Source organism: Lucilia sericata, unplaced genomic scaffold (assembly GCF_015586225.1).
Source record: "Lucilia sericata isolate MDLA Ls3-8-SP2 unplaced genomic scaffold, ASM1558622v1 Contig001095F_arrow, whole genome shotgun sequence".
NCBI classification, from domain to species: Eukaryota; Metazoa; Arthropoda; class Insecta; order Diptera; family Calliphoridae; genus Lucilia; species Lucilia sericata.
Genome location: NW_023995069.1, coordinates 17242 through 43546, shown reverse-complemented (window position 1 = coordinate 43546; position 26305 = coordinate 17242). Strand labels below are relative to the sequence as shown.

Sequence of the window (26305 nt, the reverse complement as noted above, 5' to 3'; positions counted from 1 at the left end):
CATTTAGTTATTTTTTTAACCTCGTCGAAACTATACTATTGGTCACTTTTCTAAATTCTCACAGATAATAATGGAAGTAATCTAAAGATATTATTAATCTTAAAATTTAAACAATTATTATAAATTTATATATTTTTTTATTGATTTTTCTTTTATTTATATCGTACAATTTATTATTATTTTATATATTTTGTTGTTGTTTTTTAAAGAATTATATTACAAAACTTAAAATTACATAATACTAAACTTAAATAATGAAATTTTCAATATTTTCAGAAACAAAAATTTTTACTAACTTCATATATGGATCTTTAAAAGTACAAATATTCAGAAAAGAAGAGACAGTTACAAATGGTTTCATAGAAATAATGAAATTAACATACAAATGTTCATAGAGAAAAAGACACATTAAAACTTAATTATATTAAAAAAAATGAATGATTAATTACAAAAATATATGATCAGATTTAGTAAACTGATTTTTTTTGTTTAATTAAAGCTAATTAAAATTAATTTATGTTTAAGAAATAAAAGATGAAAACTCTATAAAAGCTAAATAGTTTTTTAAAATAATAGATACGAATAGATATGACTTTTTTTCTCTTCGAAAATAAATGACACATAACGCCACTCGAGGATAGTTGACAGATAGAGAGGGAGAGATAGACACAAAGAGAGAGTATTAGAAAGTTATAAATAATTTTGAGTTTATCACAATCTCTATACGAAAATTTACTCTTCTATGGCTTTATCTCTTAAATATATAAGCTTCGGAACTTTATATATTTAAGCTTGGGCTCTAGAAGTGTTTAATAATAAGTGACGAAAATGAAAGGGAAACGGTGAGGAAAATTATTTAATTTCAAAGTTTTAATTTAATTTGTGATTAGATGGTAAATCCTCGGATTTTATGCAACGCCCTCTATAGCATATTTCTGCCTCAGATGTTTCTTCCTGTTGGACCGGTGACGATGTGGCATAGACTACATGTTTCATTAGTTCTCGATGGAAGGCTTTCTTATCTTCCACTGACATGGGTTCGGTTATGGAAACCAGATCAATACCTGATGCTGTTGTAGTTTCCACTTTTGGTCTCTTAATGTGTGTGTACTCCTGGCGACGTCTACCCACAGCTGCCAAAGCTGCTGTTACCGCTGTATCATCACTTTCTTCTATAGAGAAAAGTTCATGCAGTTGCTTCTTAACTTCGGAGAAGAGACTGGGTTGAATTTCCAAATCATCTTCCATGGCCATATCTTCATCCATACGCCTGGTGGCACTTTCTTCTTGATTGTTCATATCTTGTGTTCTTTCGGTAACCATTTTTGTTTCTTCCACATTCATGGGTAAAGTTGTGGCTAAAAGTTCTTGAGGTTTAGCAGTGGACATACTATATTCTTCCATAGAACTGAGGGGCGTGGCAGTGGTTGTAAGACCACTATACATGGAATTTATTTCAGCTGCTGTGGTCATGGGTGTAGTAGTTTTCCAATCTTTTTGTACCTCTACAGTAGCACTGGGTTTGTCAGTTTTGTGTAAAGAATTATAAAGTTGGGAACCTAGATTTTGTGATTCGGCAGTTTCAAAACTTTCACCATTACCGCTGCTACTGCTGCTGCTGGTTCGAACAGATGAAGAAACACGAGTCTTCTTCCATTTGCCACGGCGCAATATACGATTGGCTATTGTAGTTTTTTGTGCTTCAAAAACCGTACCATCTGTTGAGAGTTCTGGAGTCATGGTAGTTTCCATGGGTTTTTCTTCAGGTGCCTTGCCCATAACTTCTTCTAGAAGTTCAGCAAAGGATTTTTCTGGTCTATTTGTGTAAGAAAAAAAAAAGGAAATTATTAAATGTAGAAAAGTGTTACCTCTAGCTTAACTTACTTCAAATTGGGTTGTTTCATGCCACTGGCGGCTGATGGTCCATAATTGGCCGATACCTTAATTTCATAATTCTCCTTGTTGTTGTCACTCTCAGGTCCAGCTGTTACAATTTCAGGTTCATTTTCAAATTTATGTTGATTTCTGTTTTCTTTAGGATTGATGGGTTTGAAGTTGCTAGTAGGTCCCGCCTTAGCAGAAGGAGACCACTGAGACTCTTGTCCTTCCAATTGGAATTTCTGTTTATAACGACGTCTGGGGGTCTAAATAGTAAAAGGAAAAAGTAAAAATTTTACATTTCTATAAAGTTTTGAAAGTTTTTACCTCATTATCGTATAAATCTTGATTGAAACGGTTCAATTTGCGATAGTTTTGTTTTGGCTGTTCAGTGGCTTCATGATCCTCTTCGGGTGCTGGGGTAGGTGAGGCAGGGTGTAAAGGACGACGTGTGCGGGTACGTACTTTGATTATCTTGCGGGGTGTTAGACGATTACGTGTCTTAAGGTTCGGGAAACATAAAGAGTGAGTATTAATTTTCCTATATTTTAGTTTCAACTTACCGATGGTTTATCTTCCTCAGCTGGTGTGGTAGTGGTTGGTGTCTCAGTTGTGGTGGTCCTTATTCTGGGATAATTTCTTCTAATGAAAGGAGAACGTCTTGTAGTTATGGCTGGAGCCTCTGTTGTTGTCGTCGTTGTTGTGGTAGTTGTGGTGGTAGTTGATGGTGTTGTACTCGGTACTGTACTATAGACGGGATTGATTTCATTTCTTATAACCGCTTCAGTGGGATTAACATCTTCTTGATTGGGGAAATAGCCGGGACCATAGTTATTTTTGTATTCATTATATTGCTGAGCAATTTGCATGGGTTCCAAAAGACCAGCGGGGAAGTTTTGTTCATTATCGATATTGTTGCTGGGTGTAACGGTGTACACTTGTTGAGTTTCCGAGGTAGGAGCTTCGGTAGTGGTCACTTCATATGTAGTGGGTATGGCTGTGGGACTACTGCTAGGTCTGCGTGAACTGTTTGGCTTGAACACGGGATAATTTTGTTTCAAAACATCACGCTGATAGTCTAAGTCTTCATTTTCATTCACCACTTTACCCGAGCTATTGTATTTTCTTTTCGGTTTAAGTCTTAAGGTTTGTCTCTCTTCTGGTGTAGGTTGATAACGTATACGATTAGGATTACGTATTAAGGGATTACGACCCGAAGAAGGACGTCTTGTGGTAGTGGTGGTCTCATCATAATCCATATTTACGGGACTTGGAGTGGAAGCAGTATTGCGTGATCCAAATGGACGTCTGACACGGTTAATGGGTCTTCTAGTGAATGTCTCAGATTCCGAATAGGATACCGAAGAAGTTACTCTGGTGGAGGAAGGTTTGCGTACACGATTAATAGGTCTTCTCGTAGGTCTAGTCGATGATTCGGGTTCTTGATAAGTTTGTGGTGGTGTTACTGTTGTCTGTTCCTGAGTGGAAGTAGTTTGCTCTGGTGTACTAGGTTGTTGTTCTTTCATTTCCTTGAGATTGTTCACCAAACCAGGGAAGTTAGGTTGCAATTGTGGTAACTCAGAGGGTAATTGGTAAGGATTGGGTTCATATTCCACCGGACTATCAGCAATTTCATTTTGTATATAAGAAGGACGATGATTGGCAGGCAATTGTTCACTGGGAGTAAATTGTTGCTGCTGAATTTGATGATGTTGTTGCTGCAATTGAGGCTGCTGTTGTTGTTGTTGTTCATGTTGCTGCTGCTGCTGCTGTTGCTGTTGGCGAGGAGGTACTGTATTATAATCTTCTTCTAACACGGGTGAAGCTGTGGGACTATAGAAGGTTATTCTGGGTTTTTTGGTTGTTGTCTTAGAAATTTCATATTCCAAATTGACTGGAGTATAATGCACTTGTTCGTAGGGTGGGTTAGTTTGAACCACAACCTGAGGACGATGACGATTAGCCTCTTGTTTTCTATAGTATTGCTTCATACGATACTCTTCTTCAGCAGTAGTTGTTTGTACGGGTGGGCGTGTCGTCAATCTAGGCTTCTCTTCCTCTTGAACAGGTTGTTGCTGAGAGATTTGATTGATTTCTGGATATGAGTATTCAACTTGTGGATGAGTATTATAGGCGAAGTAATGTTGTGGAGCAGCTGTTGTTGAGGTAGTAGTGGATGTAGTTGATGTGGTAGAGGTTGATGTTGTGGAAGTACTTGAAGGTTTGGTTTGTAGTTTATAGAAGTCATCGTTTGATATTTGATTTGGTATGGGGTTAAATTGAGCATAGGGATTATTAAGCTGTTGAGTAAAGATGGGTTGTTCAACTTTCACCGATTGAGGTCTCTTCTTTTTGGGACGTTCCTTGTGAATGACTTGAGGTGAGGGTACTTCTTGTATGGGATCCTGATCAAAGTAATAGCTGAACTTATTGCCTCTATTGGCATTGTTGCTTTGATGATGAGTTTTTACCCTCTGGGTAGAAGTACGTGGTCGGTGAGTGGTTGTAGTTGCTGGTTCTATTACTTGTTGAGGTTGTTGAGGCTGTTGGACTTGCTGCGGTTGATAGTACTGAGGAGGTGGAGGTGGCGTCTGTGACAATCCCGATTTTGAGAGATTTATGACAATAGAACCCACATGAGGTTCTGGCAAAAGAATTTTATTAAAACCTCCTGGAGTACGATAACTCAAAGGAGCCACAAAGAAGGAGACATCATTGATATCCTGAGTTCCTTGCAATTGCGATAAATAGGGTAAATCAAATTTAGTATAACCATTGGGTGTGGGCATGCCGGAAGGACCAACGAAAATTTCTGGAGGATTTTGTGTGGGAGAATCTATAACAGCAATGGTCTTTGAGCTGCTTAAAGTATCAACAACATCAGATTCTACGGGTCGGGCTGAAGAACGCAACAAAAACATGGCCAAAGGAGGCTGATGAGCCTTTGGCTTCGGTTTAGGGGTGGTGGCGTACTGAGGATTTACAAAGTTTTGGAATATATTGGCAGGTTTTAAGGAAGTTGTTTGAGGTCTAATGGTAGTGGTGGTAGTACTGGTGGTCAAGTATTTAAGTTGAGGCTGCTGGCCAATAGAGTCGGGTGTATAGAATTGATTGATTTGATAAGGATTGACTGTGGGTAGATTGTTACTGAATTTGGGCGCAGTATCGAAGGGATTTTGTGGAGGTATTTGAGATTGTGGCTGCTGCTGAGCTTGAACTTGGGGTTGCGGCTGCTGTTGTTGCTGCACAGAAGGCTGAGCTTGTGGTGTTTGACTGAAGATGTTATTGTAGGGCACAAACAAAAATTGCTGATCCTGTTGTGGTGAAGGTGCTGAGGGTGCTGGACCGGATGGTAGACTGCTGAAAGGAGATCTCAAAGAGAAAGGAGAATTGTTTTGTGTATCAGCTTGTGGAAAAACTTGTGGCGAAACGGCTTGTAGTGAAGAAGCTGTTGTGGGCTTATTGTCTTTGAAAAAGTTTTTCAATGAAATAGGTTCGTTAGAAAGGAAGTTGGACTGCACTAAAGGTTTCTGCTGCAAGGGCTGAGTTTGAGGTTTAGCTGCTACAGGATGAAACTCTGGTGGAAACACGGGCTGTTGATTATATACAGGAGAATTGAATAAAGTAGCTTGAGCACCATTGCCAAAAGCATGAGAAATTTGATAACCAGTATTAACTCCCGAACCAGCATTCAATTGAGCCGAATTAAGACGGGTATTTTGTTGATTCAAAGGCATTTCAAATTTGAAAAACGATTGTGATGTAGGATCTTGATTCTGGAACGGACTTGATTTAAGACCCGAAGCAGGTTGTTTTAACGATTGAGCCTGAGGAACACTGGCAAAATTTTGAAAGGGATAAGGAAAATCAAATGGCGAAGGCTTCTGTGAGACAGGTGAACTAAAACCTTTAGAAAAATCACTAAAGTGGCCATTTGATGGAAAGGCTTGCGAATAAGTCAAAACACGACCATTGCCAGAACGATCTTTTGTTTGCGTAGAACTATCGGCTGGCTGAGCCAAAGGTATCCAATCAAAACTATCGGATACACCCGGATCGGTGGCCTCCAATTGGCGTGACCATTTTTCTAAAGCGAAAACATTTTGCGTAGAAGCCAAAAGCCATATACAAGTACAGGCACATAAATACTGCAGGTGTCTCGTCATTGTAAAGCCTGTAATGAAGTAAAGTAATGGATATATTCGTTTTAGGAATTTAAAGACATATAGTTGTAGATTTTATGAATGAATTCCTATGTAAACTATGTAAAATTATAGTCACGTTTTCTTTACAGCGTGACTTAATGTTAGTTTTATTTATAATTTGTTTTAAAGGTTTTAATTAAAGTAATTTGTTTGCTTTCATAAGGTTAAAGAAAATTATAGCAAATTTTTAAAGCAAGTGCTTCGAACGATTTTTATTGATTTTATAGCTTCGTGATGGTTTTAAATTTTTAAGAGTAAAATTATTCACTTGGTTCAAGGCTAAACAAGTGTTTTAGAAATTAACATCAAATAGGTTTTATTGAAGGTGTAGGATTAAAATATGAAATAAATAACATTTTGAAAAATGTTTAAGTACCGCAGGCCTCCTTTTGTTCATTTTTTTCTCATGAGGTTCACATACTTTCAAACAATATCCGCATACAAATCATTTTAAACTGATATTATACCCTCATTTGATTACTACAAATATAAACCACTTTTGATTATAATTTTTAAAATTGTCTTAATAATTTAAGCAACAAAGAAAACATATACACAAATTACTTTCACTATTAAAAGTTGTTAAAAAGACTTTACCTAAAAAAAGTAACAAAACAATAAATTAATTATGACCATAATAAATGATCATCATCATGATGGTCATCATAAACAGATGTCTGATTTTAAGATAATTATATTATACTCTTTTCTTACAACTCAGTTAAGGGCACAATTACAGTTAAGAAAATCAAATTCAAGAGCAGCTCAACAATAACAAAACAATTGTTGTTTTATTCTCCAAAAAAAATTTAATAATGTTTTGTATTGTTCATAAAAAATATGTTTTGTAATTGCGCATTAAAACCCTTCTTATAAATATGTCGGTACTTATGAGAAATGGCTATGTTTATCGAATGGATAAGGTGCCTTTTCTTTCAACTTTCAAGTGCATATAAAGAGTAAAAGTTAAAATACATAATTTGAAATCAAAACTACTTGAAAACTAAAAGTGTTTCATGTACGCTACACCAAAAAGTGAGATTCAAAAGTTTTTGCACATAAAAGCAACAACAAATTTTATTTTTTTTTATAATTTTTTTAAGAATTCCCAGCTTTATAGAATATTTTCGGAATATTCAATTTTTGACTATAGATCAGTCTATAGTCTTGACTATAGACCAGACTATAGTCTTGACTATGGATCAGTATATAGTCTTGACTGTAGATCAGTCTTTAGTCTTCACTATAGATCAGTTTATAGTCTTGGCTATAGATCATTCTATAGTCTTGACTATAGATCAGTCTATAGTCTTAACTATTGATCAGTGTATAATAGTCTTGACTATAGATCAGTCTATAGTCTTGACTATAGATCAGTCTGTAGTCGTGGTTATAGATCAGTCTATAGTCTTGACTATATATCAATCTATAGTCTTGACTATAGATCAGTCTTAATTTTTGACTATAGATAAGTCTAAATTCTTGACTATAGATCAGTCTATGGTCTTCACTATAGATCAGTCTATAGTGTTGACTATAGATCAGTCTATAGTCTTGACTATTGATCAGTCTATAGTCTTGACTATAGATCTGTCTGTAGTCTTGACTATAGATCAGTCTATAGTCTTGACTATAGATCAGTTTATAGTCTTGACTATAGATCAGTCTATAGTCTTGACTATAGATCAGTCTATAGTCCTGACTATAGATCAGTCTATAGTCTTGACTATAGATCAGTCTATAATCTTGACTAGTAATCAGTCTTTAATCTCAACTTTTGACTATAGATCAGTCTATAGTCTTGGCTACAATCTAGAATATCGATCAGTCTGTAATATCGACTATACATCAGTCTATAGTCTTGAATATAGATCAGTCTGGATTTTATAGAATATTTTCGGAATATTCTATTTTTATAGAATATTTTCGGAATATTTTATTTTTATAGAATATTTTTGAAATATTCTACTTTTAATGAATATTATCGGAATATTCTATTTTTATAAAATATTCTCGGAATAATATATTTTTTATAGAATATTTTCGGAATAATCTATTTTCATAAAAAAAAATTCGGAATAATAATTTTCATAGAAATTTTTCGGTATAATCTATTTTTATTGCAAATTTTCAGAATAGACAATTTTCGAAATAATGTACTTTTATAGAACATTTTCGAAAAATTATGAAAATATAAAAAATTTTCGAAATTTTTTTTATAGAAAATTTTTGAAAAAATCTGTTCTTGTAGAAGATTTCTTTAAAAAAAAATTCGAAAAATTCTATTTTTATAAAAAAATTTATCATAATTCTATTTTTTATAGAATTTTTTTTAAGTTTATATTTTGGTAGAAAATTTTTAAAAAATTTCTTTTAGTAGCAAATATTTCAAAAAAATTATTACAATTTTGTATTCATAGAAAATTTCGAAAAATTCTCTTTTTTTAAATGTTCGAAAAAATATTTTATTTATAGAAATTTTTTGAAAATTTTCTCTCTATAAGATAATTTTCGACAAATTCTCTTATTCATATAAAATTATATGAAATTATAGGAAATTTCGAAAAAATTCTCTTTTTGTAGAAATTTTATAGATCATTGCCCTCAACTGATTTCAGCAAGATTTCAAAAATACTTTTAATCTTATCCTAAGTGTAATGTTTTCATGCCACCACCTTGCCTCCTATTCCGTTTACTGTTATTTTTGTCTTTACCAAAATTTAATTTTTATCTTTAGCAGCAACGCCTTAAGACAATTGTTGAAAAACTTCATTTTTTTTGCTTTAAATATTAAGCGTATATGTGATTTCATCTACTAAATCACTTTTGCTTTCATTTCCATATTATTGCTGCATTCGCGGGCCATATGCCAGATACCGGAGGAGAACGACACAAGAGAGACAATAGCATTCACTGCACAATGAGGTTTTATTTTTACTAACAACGATGTTGTTTACATGAACTACATACACATATACATACATATGTATATGTATGTATGTATGTATGTATGTATGTATGTATGTATGTATATGCAATTGTACGCGCTCATTTGTATGGCGATATGTAAAATTACTGCAACCATCATGTGTCTGACATCCGTTTGTAGTTTAAGTCATGTAATTGTAGTGGATAATGTTTTTTTTTTGGTCTTTTACCATTTCTTCTGAATGGTCATTTATAGTGTTTTTATAAACAGCCAAATTACAATTGAGACCACAACTACTGACGACAAATTTAATTTTTTATTCTTTCGGTCTCTGGCGATCTTGTAATTTCTCTTATAAAGAGTAAGAATATCAGTTGACTGTAATAGTTAAAAGTTTTGTCCTGTAGCCATTCGCTTGTCGTCTGTGTTACCAATTGTGTATTAGTAACTGTTTATTTTTTTATTTTCTTGACCATATAGTTTTTTCTGCTGTTAGTTAGTGTTTTCGGTTTCTTCCACCCCAAATATTGAAAATGAAAGTGATCATAAGTGTAGTAACCGGTGATCAAGATTGTTTTGAATGCACTTTTAAACTGCATTTCTTTATTGTAACCAAGTTTGTTGCTTCTTTCAACGCTTTGTTTTGAATAACTCGATGGCATGTGTTTGAATATCTTTACAGTTATGTATGTAGATATGTCGAAAACAATGCTAACTGTACAATGACCAGTACAGATTGCCTGTTATAATCAAGTGCAGTTTTATAATGATTCAACAGAAAACGATTTAAATTGTACAGAGTTTTTGTTGTAAAAATAGTGGTTTTGTATATGGAAAAAATTAAATAACTTGGACCAGGTGAGTTATAAAGGGTTATAATGAATTTGATATAAAAAATTAAAAAGAAAATTAATGTAACTAGGTAACTAACTAACTAACTAACTACCTAACTAACTAACTAACTAACTAACTAACTAACTACTAACTAAACTAACTAGCTAACTAACTAAAACTAACTAACTAACTAACTAACTAACTAACTAACTAACTACTAACTAACTAACTAACTACTAAAACTAACTAACTACTAGACTAACTAGACTAACTAACTAACTAACTAACTAACTAACTACTAACTACTAACTAACTAACTAACTAACTAACTAACTAACTAACTAACTAACTAACTACTAAACTAACTAACTAACTACTAACTAACTAACTAAATACTACTAACTAACTAACTAACTAACTAACTAACTAACTAACTAACTACTAAACTAACTAACAACTAACTAACTAACTAACTAACTACTAACTCACTAACTACTAACTAACTAACTAACTAACTAACTAACTAACTAACTAACTAACTAACTAACTAACTAACTAACTAACTAACTAACTAACTACTAACTAACTAACTAACTACTAACTAACTAACTAACTAACTAACTAACTACTAACTAACTAATACTAACTAACTAACTAACTAACTAACTAACTAACTAACTAACTAACTAACTAACTAACTAACTAACTAACTACTAACTAACTAACTAACTATAACTAACTAACTAACTAACTAACTAACTAACTAACTAACTAACTAACTAACTAACTAACGAACTACTACTAACTAACTAACTAATCTAACTAACTAACTACTAACTAACTAACTAACTAACTAACTAACTAACTAACTAACTAACTAACTAACTAACTAACTAACTAACTAACTAACTAACTAACTAACTAACTAACTAACTAACTAACTAACTAACTAACTACTAACTACTACTAACTACTAACTACTAACTAACTAACTAACTACTAACTAACTAACTAACTAACTACTAACTAACTAACTAACTAACTAACTAACTAACTAACTAACTAACTAACTAACTAACTAACTAACTACTAACTACTACTAACTAACTAACTAACTACTAACTAACTAACTAACTAACTAACTAACTAACTAACTAACTAACTAACTAACTAACTAACTAACTAACTAACTAACTAACTAACTAACTAACTAACTAACTACTAACTAACTAACTAACTAACTAACTAACTAACTAACTACTAACTAACTAACTAACTAACTAACTAACTAACTAACTAACTAACTAACTAACTAACTAACTAACTAACTAACTAACTAACTAACTAACTAACTAACTAACTAACTAACTAACTACTAACTAACTAACTAACTAACTAACTAACTAACTAACTACTAACTAACTAACTAACTACTAACTAACTAACTAACTAACTAACTAACTAACTAACTAACTAACTAACTAACTAACTAACTAACTAACTACTACTAACTAACTAACTAACTACTAACTAACTACTAACTAACTAACTAACTAACTAACTAACTAACTAACTAACTAACTAACTAACTAACTAACTAACTAATAACTACTACTAACTACTAACTACTACTAACTAACTAACTAACTAACGAAGAACAAACGAAAGAACTAACGAACTAACGAACGAACTAACTAACTAACTAACGAACGAACGAACGAACGAACGAACAACGAACTAACAACTAACTAACTAACAACTAACTAACTAACTAACTAACTAACTAACTAACTAACTAACTAACTAACTAAACTAACTAACTAACTAACTAACTAACTAACTAACTAACTAACTAACTAACTAACTGTAGAAAATGTATAGACATTTCTTTACAATTTACTTTATAGAACTTTTTTGAAAAGTTTTCTTCACAGAACATTTTTGTAACGTTTTTCATCGAACATTTTTGAAAAGTTTCCTTATTGAAATTTTTTGAAAAGTTTTCTTTTTTAGAGCATTTTTGAAAAGTTTATTTATTGAAATTTTTTGAAAAGTTTTCTTTACAGAACATTTTTGAAAAGTTTTCTTTGTAGACCATGTTTGAAAAGTTTTCTTTGCAGAACATTTTCGAAATAACATTTTTGGTTATTGAATATTTTTCCACATTATATAGACAACCTTAGTTGTATTAGTTAGTGTTCTAGTCTATTAGACTAGAGGGTCGTGTTTTCAATTCCCACTAGAGACACTTGCAAAGTAGCATATATCAGGCAAGATAAAGGCCTAGTTGTACTTCTTCTGATTTGAACTACATCCTGCTTTTACACCGTATTTAACTTTTTGCTAATTTTTATCACATTAGGCATCAATAAAGAATATTTTTAGACAATGTCTTACTATAATTCCATCATTGACGTAGTTATTATAGTCAACATAAAAACTTCTTTCAAGGTTAAGAGGATTAATTTATTAAAATAATGAATTGAGTGATAGAATGACTTGTAAAAAAATTATCAATTAAATTTGAAATTACTATTTATAAACCGATTAATAACGAAATAAGAATAGTGTGTTTTAATAAGAAATTGAACTAAAATTTCAAAAAAACCTTACACTTATAGAAAAAATGGGAATAAAAACAAAATAGGATTATGTAATTTAAAATTTTTGTGTGTAGGTTATTATTTTCTTGTACAATTATTTAGTTTAAAATAATTGAAATTATTACCAAGCAATGACATTGAAATTTTAAATAATTATATGGTAATGCATACCAGCTGCTGTATTAAGTTAAATAATTATGAATGAATATGAATATTTTGTTTGTTTGACGGCTTAATAATAGTAATAACTTACCATAAAATAATGGAAACAATGAAAAAACAATCAAAATAATTCGCTATTTATAAGAAAAAAATCTGCAAAAGAAAGAGAAAAAAAGAGAATTTATGGTTAAGATTAAAAAAATTACATTTAGAGTAAATAAATATATCAGTTTGGTTATAAAAAAAATTAACATAAATGTTTATTGGTTTATAATTGTTGGTAATTTGTATTAATTTTTTTAAATTTTTGTTTAAATTTTTCAATAACAAAGGTTTAAATTATTTACATATTTTTAAAAGAAATTTAATTTTGGAACAAAAGAAATTCCAATATTATTTGCATTTATGACAAATATTTGTATAAAATTAGACAGAAATATTATAGTGAAAACAAACATCTGGTATATTTTGTCTGTAGGCTTTATGTGAATTAATATATGGTTTAGTAGGTCTTGTAAAAATAGTTTAAATTAAAATTTGCATTCTCCTCTTAATATATAAATTATCTTTTTGAAACATACATATGTTTCAAAATTCCAACTCATTCAAATATTTATGTAGTATTTTGCACAACCAACTAATGCAATATTTGTAAAACTAATGTGTTTATTGTTTGTTCATTTATTTCTTTTTTTTTTTCTCCACATTTTTATCAAGACCCTATATAGAAACATTGAAAATTTCTGCTCTACTTAATTACAATTCATCACCATGTCAGAGCCCACAAAACAAAAGAAAAAACATCATTAACAGCAAACAACTAATAAATAATTAACAGCAACAGACATTAAACAACCTAAAGTTGCAGCCAACTACAACATCAACAAATATTTAGCAAATCAACATCTCAATGATACAACAATTTAATGGTGAAAAATTTAAAAAAAAAACAATTTTTTTTTTCAAAAAGGCATCCAACTTACAAATAAACTTAAATTCAAATTGCAACACCTTTGCTGCCACTTTATTGCAATGTGTTGTTAGTGCAAAATAGTGTAATGGCAAAGTCCTCTAAAACTAACACCCACTAACCGAATAAATAATTAAGATATTCAACTTAGAGTCTGACAGAGGTTTTACAACAAATTGTAAATAATGAACCATAAATTAAGGTGCAACTAAGCGTTGCAATCATTAGAAATTATAATCATTTGTATGATAGCAATGAGGCAAACATGTTTAAAGAAAAAAAAGTTAAGGTTCAAGTTGGGAATTCGTAAAATAATCAGATTGGTTTTAAGGAGTTTTTCATACTAAAATCGAAGATCTGATCAAAATCCGAAAAGAAAATCATGTTTTCTTATTCAGTTCACTTCTAGTTCAGTTTTAAATCAGTTCCAGTTCAATTCTAGTTCAGTTCTAGTTCAGTTCTTGTTCAGTTCTAGTTCAGTTCTAGTTCAGTTCTAGTTCAGTTCTAGTTCAGTTCTAGTTCAGTTCTAGTTCAGTTCTAGTTCAGTTCTAGTTCAGTTCTAGTTCAGTTCTAGTTCAGTTCTAGTTCAGTTCTAGTTCAGTTCTAGTTCAGTTCTAGTTCAGTTCTAGTTCAGTTCTAGTACAGTTCTAGTCAGTTCTAGTTCAGTTCTAGTTCAGTTCTAGTTCAGTTCTAGTTCAGTTCTAGTTCAGTTCTAGTTCAGTTCTAGTTCAGTTCTAGTTCAGTTCTAGTTCAGTTCTAGTTCAGTTCTAGTTCAGTTTCTAGTTCAGTTCTAGTTCAGTTCTAGTTCAGTTCTAGTTCAGTTCTAGTTCAGTTCTAGTTCAGTTCTAGTTCAGTTCTAGTTCAGTTCTAGTTCAGTTCTAGTTCAGTTCTAGTTCAGTTCTAGTTCAGTTTCTAGTTCAGTTTAGTTCAGTTCTAGGTTCAGTTCTAGTTCAGTTCTTAGTTCAGTTCTAGTTCAGTTCTAGTTCTGTTCAGTTCTAGTTAGTTCTAGTTCAGTTCTAGTCAGTTCTAGTTCGTTCTAGTTCAGTTCTAGTTCAGTTCTAGTTCAGTTCTAGTTCAGTTCTAGTTCAGTTCTAGTTCAGTTCTAGTGTTCAGTTCAGTTTAGTTCAGTTCTAGTTCAGTTCTAGTTCAGTTCTAGTTCAGTTCTAGTTCAGTTCTAGTTCAGTTCTAGTTCAGTTCTAGTTCAGTTCTAGTTCAGTTCTAGTTCAGTTCTAGTTCAGTTCTAGTTCAGTTCTAGTTCAGTTCTAGTTCAGTTCTAGTTCAGTTCTCTAGTTCAGTTCTAGTTCAGTTCTAGTTCAGTTCTAGTTCAGTTCTAGTTCAGTTCTAGTTCAGTTCTAGTTCAGTTCTAGTTCAGTTCTAGTTCAGTTCTAGTTCAGTTCTAGTTCAGTTCTAGTTCAGTTCTAGTTCAGTTCTAGTTCAGTTCTAGTTCAGTTCTAGTTCAGTTCTAGTTCAGTTCTAGTTCAGTTCTAGTTCAGTTCTAGTTCAGTTCTAGTTCAGTTCTAGTTCAGTTCTAGTTCAGTTCTAGTTCAGTTCTAGTTCAGTTCTAGTTCAGTTCTAGTTAGTTCTAGTTCAGTTCTAGTTCAGTTCTAGTTCAGTTCTAGTTCAGTTCTAGTTCAGTTCTAGTTCAGTTCTAGTTCAGTTCTAGTTCAGTTCTAGTTCAGTTCTAGTTCAGTTCTAGTTCAGTTCTAGTTCAGTTTCTAGTTCAGTTCTAGTTCAGTTCTAGTCTAGTTCAGTTCTAGTTCAGTTCTAGTTCAGTTCTAGTTCAGTTCTAGTTCAGTTCTAGTTCAGTTCTAGTTCAGTTCTAGTTCAGTTCTAGTTCAGTTCTAGTTCAGTTCTAGTTCAGTTCTAGTTCAGTTCTAGTTCAGTTCTAGTTCAGTTCTAGTTCAGTTCTAGTTCAGTTCTAGTTCAGTTCTAGTTCAGTTCTAGTTCAGTTCTAGTTCAGTTCTAGTTCAGTTCTAGTTCAGTTCTAGTTCAGTTCTAGTTCAGTTCTAGTTCAGTTCTAGTTCAGTTCTAGTTCAGTTCTATTTTGTTATAGTATTTAATTATAATAAAAGCCTCAACGTTTTGTTTTAAATGAAGTAGTTTTTCTCTTTTATGAAGTAGTAATATATAAATAACTATAATTTTTTTATTAATTTATTAAATATATTCCAACCTATGTATTTGCTTAATAAGCTCTTCAATCCCTGATAATTGCACTTAATTTTAATACTCAAATCAAAACCTATAGAATATAAAACAGCCATACATATCCTTAGCGATTGACAGTATTCCACGCACAATGAAGTTATTAACATATCCTGCTATAACAGTAAGCTTAAAGCTTTCGATACTACTGATAAACTTTTCAAGTTTACAGGCGGAAGTGTATTCGGCAAAAGAAGTTTTACACTTATTTAATAAAGCGTATAAGTTTGAATTAAATATTTTTGTTAAAATTATTTCCAAGGATAATGAAAAAGAATACGAGGAAATGCTACGAGCCAATGAAACTCCCAAAATGGTTATTAATGAAATGGAAACAAATATCACAGCAATACGTGAGTTTTTAAATGGACACTCTTTAACAGTTGTTTATGTAAACAACAAAAATTTAAAAGACATTTTTAAGAAAATGGATAAGTTGCTGTGGAAGCTGCATTTGTCTCATATATTTATAATATGGAATTCAAACCAAGATAAAATTATAGAACTATACACAATTTTTCAAGAATGCTGGCAGAAGGGTTTTATCAATGTAATACTTTGGCATCGAAGTGAGTTGTACACCTATAACCCCTTTCCCCAGATTCGGGTATTGAAATTGTCAAATTTCTCTTTGTATGGACAAAGAACTTATCTGAGCAATTTTCAACATTATGCCTGGATTCTACCTTTCACCCAGTATGCTCCACGTTTATTTAGCTACACTGATCGTTGGGGTAATTTGGTGCGCAGTGGTACTTTTTATAAAATCGTGGAACTATTTATACTACACCACAATGGTACTCTAAATATTAAAGAATTTGACATGTGGTCCGGAAATATAACCCAATCACAAGTTTTGGAAATGCTGTTGAAAATTGGTTTTCATTTCACGGCAAATGTCTTGTTTTATGATGATTCTTATTCAGCCAGTGATTCATTATGGATAATTTATCGTAACTTAATAGTACCCACTGCCCAGGAGATCGATAAAAGTCTTTATATAACTAAATCATTTAGTGTAGGCGTGTGGTTAATAATACATTTAATATGTGTATTAATATTCTGTTTAATTTACTATGATAATAAGAGCCATAATAAAGAATGCCATCATAGTTCTTTGCTGCAAACTCTGGCCATTGTTAATGGTTTGCCTTATCGTGTTTTCCGTAATGACAATAAATTCTTTAATTTCCTGATAGTGTTGGTATATATGTCGTCCACTTTGCTGTTGGTCGGTTTTTATAATTCAAATCTATCCAGCTTATTAACAACCAAACAATATGAACCTGAGTTAAGAGCCTTAGAAGATGTTGGCAAAACAAATCTCCATATTTATGAATATACTGTGGATGTTCAATATTATAAATTCTTGGATTTACCAAGCATCATACATCGACGTTTGGACTGGGGCAATAATACCTATATGTTTGAAAATCGCAAAAATTTAAATGTACATGCGAATATATTTTGTGCCTTCGATGATGTCTCAAATTACTATTTGCTTCAGCAGCGCTTCTTAAAGCAGCCTAAAGCCAAAATATTGGATGAAGCTTTGTATGGTCATACATTATATATAACGGTATCACACCGTTTACCCGTATTGGATCATTTTAATCGATATTTGCTGTATATCAAGGAGAGCGGTATCGTTTATAAACTAATAGCGGATAGTCATTGGGATGGCATTGTAAGTGGTGATATTCAGTTTTTCAGGGATGAAGATCCAAGCACTTCTGCTACTTTGGAACATTTTCTATATGCTTTTGTTATTTTACTAGTTGGTTTGACTTTGGCTTTAGTGTGTTTTTTGGTGGAAAAGTTAAGAAAATAAAGAATTAATGATTGAATAATAAATTCATTCATCTACTTTTATAAAAAAAATCTGGTTGATGTTTCCTTTTTGAAGAAAATTGAAAATAAAAAGTTGCTCTATAACAGAGCTAGCTTTTTCTTTTTATAGAAAATTGCTGTGTAACAAAGCAACTTTTCCAATATAAAATTTATGTGTAAAAAAGCAACTTTTGCTTTTGCAAATTGCTGTGTAACAAAAGAATTTTTCATATAAAAACAGCTTTGTAACGGAGCAACCTTTGCTATAGAAAATTGATGTGTAACAGAGCAACTTTTCCTGTAGGAAAATTGCTGTGTAATGAAGCAACTTTTGACATTGAAAAATGCTGTGGAACAGTACAATTTTTCCTGTAGAAAATTGCTGTGTAACAGAGCAACTTTTCCTGTAGAAAATTTCTCTGTAACACAGCAATTTTCCTACAGAAAATTTCTCAGTTCAGTTCTAGTTCAGTTCAGTTCTAGTTCAGTTCTAGTTCAGTTCTAGTTCAGTTTCTAGTTCAGTTCTAGTTCAGTTCTAGTTCAGTTCTAGTTCAGTTCTAGTTCAGTTCTAGTTCTAGTCAGTTCTAGTTCAGTTCTAGTTCAGTTCTAGTTCATTTCTAGTTCATTTCTAGTTCAGTTCTAGTTCAGTTCTAGTTCAGTTCTAGTTCAGTTCTAGTTCAGTTCTAGTTCAGTTCTAGTTCAGTTCTAGTTCAGTTCTAGTTCAGTTCTAGTTCAGTTCTAGTTCAGTTCTAGTTCAGTTCTAGTCATTCTAGTTCATTCTAGTTCAGTTCTAGTTCAGTTCTAGTTCAGTTCTAGTTCAGTTCTAGTTCAGTTCTAGTTCAGTTTCTAGTTCAGTTCTAGTTCAGTTCTAGTCAGTTCTAGTTCAGTTCTAGTTCAGTTCTAGTTCAGTTCTAGTTCAGTTCTAGTCAGTAGTTCAGTTCTAGTTTCAGTTCTAGTTCAGTTCTAGTTCAGTTCTAGTTCAGTTCTAGTTCAGTTCTAGTTCAGTTCTAGTTCAGTTCTAGTTCAGTTCTAGTTCAGTTCTAGTTCAGTTCTAGTTCAGTTCTAGTTCAGTCTAGTTCAGTTCTAGTCAGTTCTAGTTCAGTTCTAGTTCAGTTCTAGTTCAGTTCTAGTTCAGTTCTAGTTCAGTTTCTAGTTCAGTTCTAGTTCAGTTCTAGTTCAGTTCTAGTTCAGTTCAGTTCTAGTTCAGTTCTAGTTCAGTTCTAGTTCAGTTCTAGTTCAGTTCTAGTTCAGTTCTAGTTCAGTTCTAGTTCAGTTCTAGTTCAGTTCTAGTTCAGTTCTAGTTCAGTTCTAGTTCAGTTCTAGTTCAGTTCTAGTTCAGTTCTAGTTCAGTTCTAGTTCAGTTCTAGTTCAGTTCTAGTTCAGTTCTAGTTCAGTTCTAGTTCAGTTCTAGTTCAGTTCTAGTTCAGTTCTAGTTCAGTTCTAGTTCAGTTCTAGTTCAGTTCTAGTTCAGTTCTAGTTCAGTTCTAGTTCAGTTCTAGTTCAGTTCTAGTTCAGTTCTAGTTCAGTTCTAGTTCAGTTCTAGTTCAGTTCTAGTTCAGTTCTAGTTCAGTTCTAGTTCAGTTCTAGTCAGTTCTAGTTCAGTTCGTTCAGTTCTAGTTCAGTTCTAGTTCAGTTCTAGTTCAGTTCTAGTTCAGTCTAGTTCATCAGTTCTAGTTCAGTTCTAGTTCAGTTCTAGTTCAGTTCTAGTTCAGTTCTAGTTCAGTTCTAGTTCAGTTCTAGTTCAGTTCTAGTTCAGTTCTAGTTCAGTTCTAGTTCAGTTCTAGTTCAGTTCTAGTTCAGTTCTAGTCAGTTCTAGTTCAGTTCTAGTTCAGTTCTAGTTCAGTTCTAGTTCAGTTCTAGTTCAGTTCTAGTTCAGTTCTAGTTCAGTTCTAGTTCAGTTCTAGTTCAGTTCTGTCAGTTCCAGTTCAGTTCTAGTCAGTTCTAGTTCAGTTCTAGTTCAGTTCTAGTTCAGTTCTAGTTCAGTTCTAGTTCAGTTCTAGTTCAGGTTCTAGTTCAGTTCTAGTCCAGTTCTAGTTCAGTTCTAGTTCAGTTCAGTGTAACAGAGCATCTTTTCCAATAGAAAATTTCTCTGTAACAGAACAATGTTTCCTATAGAAAATTTCTCTTTAACAGAGCAATGTTTTCCTATAGAAAATTGCACTGTAACGATCAACTTTTCCTATAGAAAATTATTCGGTAGCAGAGAAAAAAGTTAACTAAGTTTTTTATGGAATATAATCTGATAATAGTAGAGACTAAAGTCTGACTTTAGTAGACTATAGTATTACTATATTAGAGGCTATAGTCTAACTATATTAAATACTACAACTTTCTGACTTTAGTAGATACTATAATCTAACAATGGCAAAGACCGTAGTCCAACAATAGGATAGTCTAACTATAGTAGTGACTCTAGTCTTAGTTGTGACTATAGTTTGCCTAGTTTGTAGATTAAAGCCTATATAAAATGGCTATAGTCTATAGTAGAGACTCTAGTCTTAATGGTAACTATAGTCTGACTAGTTTATAGACTATAGCCTATCTAAAATGTATATTTTAGTCGAATGAATATATAGACTATGACTTGAACAGATTATTGACTATAATCTGACTTTGAGACTATTGCTTAGCTATTACTTAGAGAATATACATTTGAGTATACTTTCGATTTCTACTATTATTATCACACACTTCTTCAACTATAATGTAATCAATTTTTGTTCTTAACACAATTTGGTTAAAACCTAAAATTAACTACTTATTATTATGTAATAATATTATTTTGAATATTTATATAAGCTATTAGTGCAACGAACCCAGACATTTGACAACACATGAGGCATAACACTATACCATTATACATACAAACACAACGAATCCAAAAAAAGAAAAAAATGTGTTAAAACTTTCGCTTTCAGTTGAGTACTTCTTCCAAAAATATGTAGTTACCGGTGCCACATCATTCTTAAAGAAAGTTTTTTGTTTTAAACACATATGTATTCTGTTTAATATGTGATAATTATGTAAATATGTTTTTAAATTGTTATTTATGATGTTTGTGTTAAAAAAAATGTTAAGTATTTTACACCTGTTTACAAGTTTATACTTTTATGATTTTTGATCAGTCAGATGTAAAATGTATATGTTTATGTATACATGGTTTTATACATAATGAACATGAAACACTTGTATATGTTAACTTGGGAGAAGTAAAACTTTGAAATGATGAAAGTTATTAAGTTTTATATCCTAAAGTTAGTTACCAAAGAGCAGAGACTATATTCTGATAAAGTTACATTATAAACTTTCAATCGAATTATCAATAATTTTAAAATTTTGTTAAAATTAATTTTAATTTCAAAATATTTCTTTATATTTAACTCTATGACAGCTGTATAGTTTAATTTAAAACTTTAATTTGTTCGATGAGCAGACATGAACCAAAGAAAATTTTAAGTGAAAGGCGTTTCCCATTTAAATTGGCAGCAAAAAAACTGCAAGGTGCAAAAAAAAGCTACATACAAAAACGGTGAACTTTAATATATTTTATGATCATTTTTAATTAAAATTTTGATGGACTTGAGAGGAAAACTCAAAACAAACTATAAACAGTTAACTTTTTTAAGGAAAATAAAATTTTTTTATTATTTATCATAAAGTTTTAAGAAGTTCATTGACTTTTAAGTGATTGTCCGCTTACTAACTATATATGTGCGATTTTCTCAAATAAAATATTTTTAAATTTTTATTTAAATTGTTTTGACTTTGATTTATGTGATTTTAATAGTTTAACTTCAAGAAATAAGAAGAATGTCATTGAAATGCATACAATTACCATTGTTTCCCCTTTGATATGGAAAAAAATAGAAAACTTGATTATACTGACATTTTTTTTTGAAACTTTTACCTTTTTATAATTTAGACGAAAAGAGTTAGATATCCAAAAAATTTGCATAATTTAGGTACAAAAGAAAATATGTATGTAGTTTGAATGAAGGTTAGATTGTCTGGGAAAATCTTCCATTTTAATGATAATGTCTCTAAGAGAAAATTGTTCTGTAACAGAGTAACAATCTCCAGTGAAAATTATTCTGTAACAAAGTGAATTTTTTAACAGAATATTACTCTGTTATAGAATTTTAGTCAGACTATAGTCTTTAAACTTGTATACTTGACCATTCTTTCTGATATATTTATGTGCAATATTTTTACTATACCATCTACTAGAGTCATACTATTGTTTTCATTACAATTAGCTATTATAAGCTCTACAATACAGTCCTCAATATATTCAAACTATAGTATTTACTGCAGTCAGACTATATTCTGTTCTATGGGCAGACAATAGTCCACTTTAGAATATACTATAGGCAGACTAAAGTCTCTACAGTAGTCAGACTATAGCCCCTATACTATAGTCTCTACTATAAACAGACTATGTAGTAGACATATTATAGTCTCTAATATAGCCAGACTATAGTCTCTACTATAGCCAGACTATATTCTCTACTATAGCCAGACTATAGTTTTTACTATAGCCAGACTATAGTATCTACTATAGCCAGATTATATTCTCTACTGTAGTCAGACTATAGTCTCTACTATAGTCTTATTATAGTCTCTACTATAGTCAGACTATAGCATCTACTATAGATAGACTATAGTCTCTACCGACTATAGTCTCCAATACAGTCAGACAATAGTCTCTACTGTAGTCAGACTATAGTCTCTACTACAGTCAGACAATAGTCTCTACTGTAGTCAGACTATAGTCTCTACTATAGTCAGACTATTGTCTCTATAATAGTCAGACTATATCCTCTAAAATAGCCAGACTATAGTCTCTTCTATAGCCAGACTATAGTCTCTACTATAGTCAGACTATTGTCTCTATTATAGTCAGACTATATCCTCTACAATAGCTAGACTATAGTCTCTACTATAGTCACAACTATAGCCAGACTGTAGTCTCTGCTAGTCAGACTGTTATCTCTATTATAGTCAAACTATATCCTCTACAATAGCCAGACTATAGTCTCTACTATAGCCAGACTATAGTCTCTACCGACTATAGTCTCCAATACAGTCAGACAATAGTCTCTACTGTAGTCAGACTATAGTCTCTACTACAGTCAGACAATAGTCTCTACTGTAGTCAGACTATAGTCTCTACTATAGTCAGACTATAGTCTCTACTATAGTCAGACTATTGTCTCTATAATAGTCAGACTATATACTCTAAAATAGCCAGACTATAGTCTCTTCTATAGCCAGACTATAGTCTCTACTATAGTCAGACTATTGTCTCTATTATAGTCAGACTATATCCTCTACAATAGCTAGACTAAAGTCTCTACTATAGTCATGTTATAGTCTCTACTATACCCAAACTATAGTCGGTAATATAGCCAGACTATAGTTTCTACTATAATCAGACTACAGACTCTACTATAGTTAGACTATAGACTCTACTATAGTCAGACTATAGTCTCTACTATAGTCAGACTATTGTTTCTATTATAGTCAGACTATCCCCTCTACAATAGCCAGACTCTAGTCTCTACTAGAGCCAGACTATTGTCTCTATTATAGTAATACTATATCCTCTACAATAGCCAGATAGTCTTCACTACAGTCTGACTATAGTCAGACTTAGTCTCTAGTATAGGACTACAGTAGTAGTCGGACTATAGTCTCTACTATAATCAAACTATGGTCTCTACAATAATCAGACTATAGCCAGACTATAGTCTCTACTATAGTCAGACTATAGCCAAACTATAGTCTCTACTATAGTCTCCACTACAGTCTGACTATAGTCTCTACTATAGCCATAGTTTCTACTATAGTTTCTACTATAGTCAGACTATAGACTCTACTATAGTCAGACTATAGTCTCCACTATAGTCAGACTATTGTCTCTATTATAGTCAGACTATATCCCCTACAATAGCCAGACTATAGTCTATACTATATCCAGATTATAGTCTTTACTATAGTCAGACTATAGCCAGACTATAGTCTCTACTATAGTCAGACTATAGTCTCAACTACAGTCTGACTATAGTCTATACTATAATCAGACTTAGTCTCTAGTATAGGACTACAGTAGTTGTCGGACTATAGTCTCTACTATAATCAAACTATAGTCTTTACAATAATCAGACTATAGTCTCTACTATAGTCAGACTATAGTCTCCACTACAGTCTGACTATAGTCTCTACTATAGCCAGACTATAGTCGCTACTATAGCGGAATATACTATAGTCAAAATATAGTGTCCACTATATCACAACTAGTATGTTGTCAAACTATAGTGTCTACTATAGTGAGACTATAGTGTCTTCTATAGTCAGACTATGGTTTTTTCTATATTTGGACTATATTTAGATTATAGAAGACACTATAGTCTGACATAGAATACATGTCAGACTATAGTGTTTTCCATAGTCAGACTAGAATGTCTTCTATAGTCAGACTAGAGTGCCTTTTATAGTCAGACTATAGTTTCTTCTATATTCAGACTATAGTGTCTTCTATAGTTAAGCTATAGTGTCTTCTATAATTAGACTATAGTGTCTTCTATAGTAAGACTATAGCCTCTATTATAATAAGACTATATTATCTCTACTATAGGCAGACTATAGTCTCTTCTATAGGCAGACTGTAGTGTCTTCTCTAGTTAGACTGTAGTGTCTTCTATAGTCAGACTATAATATATTCTATAGTCAGAAACTATCAGACTACAGTCTCTGATTGGTGGTTTATAGCTTCTACGATGGTCAGGTTATAATATCTACTATTGTGTTACTGTAATCTGTACTAGAGTAAGAATATAAACTCCGATATATTTAGGCCGGCGCTTATATTATAATCAGACAGGGACTAATAGACTTGGACTATATTCTTTACTGAAATTAGTTTACATTCTTTACATTAGTCTGACTTTAGCTTTTGCTATAGTATTGGCTATAGTCGGACTATTAATTATAATGAACTTTTTTTGTAATAATTTTCACTTAAATTTAAATTTTACTTACTTCTTGTTTAGTTTACACAACTGCACAGTGTTTCGAAATAACAAAATTCTGTAATGAGAAGAAAATTAAGATAATTAGTAACAAGTTTATTTAATTTTCATTAGAAAATAATTACATATCACTTTTACTCTTATATAACCTAAAGTGCGTATTATTTATTCGACAACTAAAAACATACTAACTGAAAGTTTTAAAAAACTAAAGTTTTTGAAAACAAAAATTTTTCTATTTTATTTTAGTACTGTGTTTATATTATTTTTAAATTTAGTTTGTTTAAATTAAAAATTATATTGTTATTTGTTTTCCTACTACACACGACATACATTATTTAAATTTTAATTAATCCTTAGACTAAAAAATCAAGGTTAATTTTCCTTTCAAACTTAGTCAAACACACACACACACCCACAAAATAACAAAATTTAAAATATTTAAATGGCTCAAGGCATAAAATCTAAGTATGCTTCTTAAGTCTTTTGTTTCATGCGTTCAATTCCGTACACTTGACAAGCTGTCAATAAATTTTGTTTACAAATTGCATAATTTTATATGTGATCAGAAACAACAACCAAACTAGACACACGTTTTTAGTGTTTTTAAAAAAAAATTCAATTACTCCACATTGTTTGTGTTTTTTTTTGGTATTTTTATTTCACACTTTCAATTTCTATAACATGTGATGGTAATTTGAGATAAATTAAATACTTATTGAAGTTTTTAACTAAAAAACTGTATTTGCTGGTGAAGAAATGCAACTCACGTTTTAGTGGTTACGCATTCATATATGAATTCGTTCAATTGGAGACTTTAGTTACTCTACAAATAATCTAATATGCAATTTGGCTAGCAATTTTTTTTCCCAGTTAGTCTGCATGAAATATTTTAAATAGTCATTATTTTATGACTTAGTTAAAATATAAAGTATGTGAATAAAAAAGTTACTTTAAATTAGCTTTAGCCATGCCACTAAATAGTTATTAAATGATTTTGTAGTTTTTTTTGCCATTTTTTTTGTGAAAACCATTACAAATTTTTGTCAGGTTTTAGTTTTACTTGTGAATGTTATTATTGCTTTGTGTGTTCCATTTAATTGCTTGTATTTTCTTATTTGCATGTTTTTTGTTTGTCCGTATTTAAAATTGATTAAAATCTCACGCATTTTTCAAGGAAGTTTTTATTTAAGTCAATTGTAAATAGATTATTTCATAAAACAAATTTAATTGTCATTTAATGAAATATATTAATAGTTTTATTTCATTGAGGTTAGTAAAACTATTTGAGTTGCATTTTATATGAAGCAAAAAAATTATATTTTTTACAGAAACATTCTCTTTTTATGGGAAATTTTCAGATAAATTATCTTTCTAGAAATAAATCCAAAAACTATATTTTACATAAAACTAAAGTGACTTTTTTTAAAGAAAATTTTTTTAAAAATTAGTTCTAGTTTCAGTTCTAGTTAAGTTTAGTTCAGTTCTAGTTCAGTTCTAGTTCTTCTAGTTCAGAGTTCTAGTTCAGTCTAGTTCAGTTCTAGTTCAGTTCTAGTTCAGTTCTAGTTCAGTTCTAGTTCAGTTCTAGTTCAGTTCTAGTTCAGTTCTAGTTCAGTTCTAGTTCAGTTTCTAGTTCAGTAGTTCATTCTAGTTCAGTT

At 31.4% G+C, this 26305-nt stretch overlaps 2 protein-coding genes across 2 annotated transcripts in view; one reads left to right on the top strand and one right to left on the bottom strand.

The window, feature by feature from the left end:
- Positions 1 to 120: 120 nt before the first annotated feature.
- The window catches only part of LOC119609964 (mucin-5AC), a 39684-nt gene continuing 13499 nt past the window's right edge, over positions 121 to 26305 (bottom strand). The window contains exons 2-7 of the mRNA XM_037965022.1: positions 24658 to 24705; positions 12703 to 12764; positions 2442 to 6052; positions 2206 to 2379; positions 1885 to 2144; positions 121 to 1816 (exon numbers count right to left, since the gene is read on the bottom strand). Of these exons, the coding sequence (XP_037820950.1) occupies positions 871 to 1816; positions 1885 to 2144; positions 2206 to 2379; positions 2442 to 6044 (4983 nt within the window). The 5' untranslated portion in view covers positions 6045 to 6052; positions 12703 to 12764; positions 24658 to 24705 and the 3' untranslated portion in view covers positions 121 to 870. The remainder of the gene's footprint in view (positions 1817 to 1884; positions 2145 to 2205; positions 2380 to 2441; positions 6053 to 12702; positions 12765 to 24657; positions 24706 to 26305) is intronic.
- Positions 15881 to 17617, top strand: LOC119609955. Its single transcript, XM_037965012.1, has one exon. The coding sequence runs from the start codon at positions 15881 to 15883 to the stop codon at positions 17615 to 17617; it is 1737 nt and encodes a 578-aa protein (XP_037820940.1).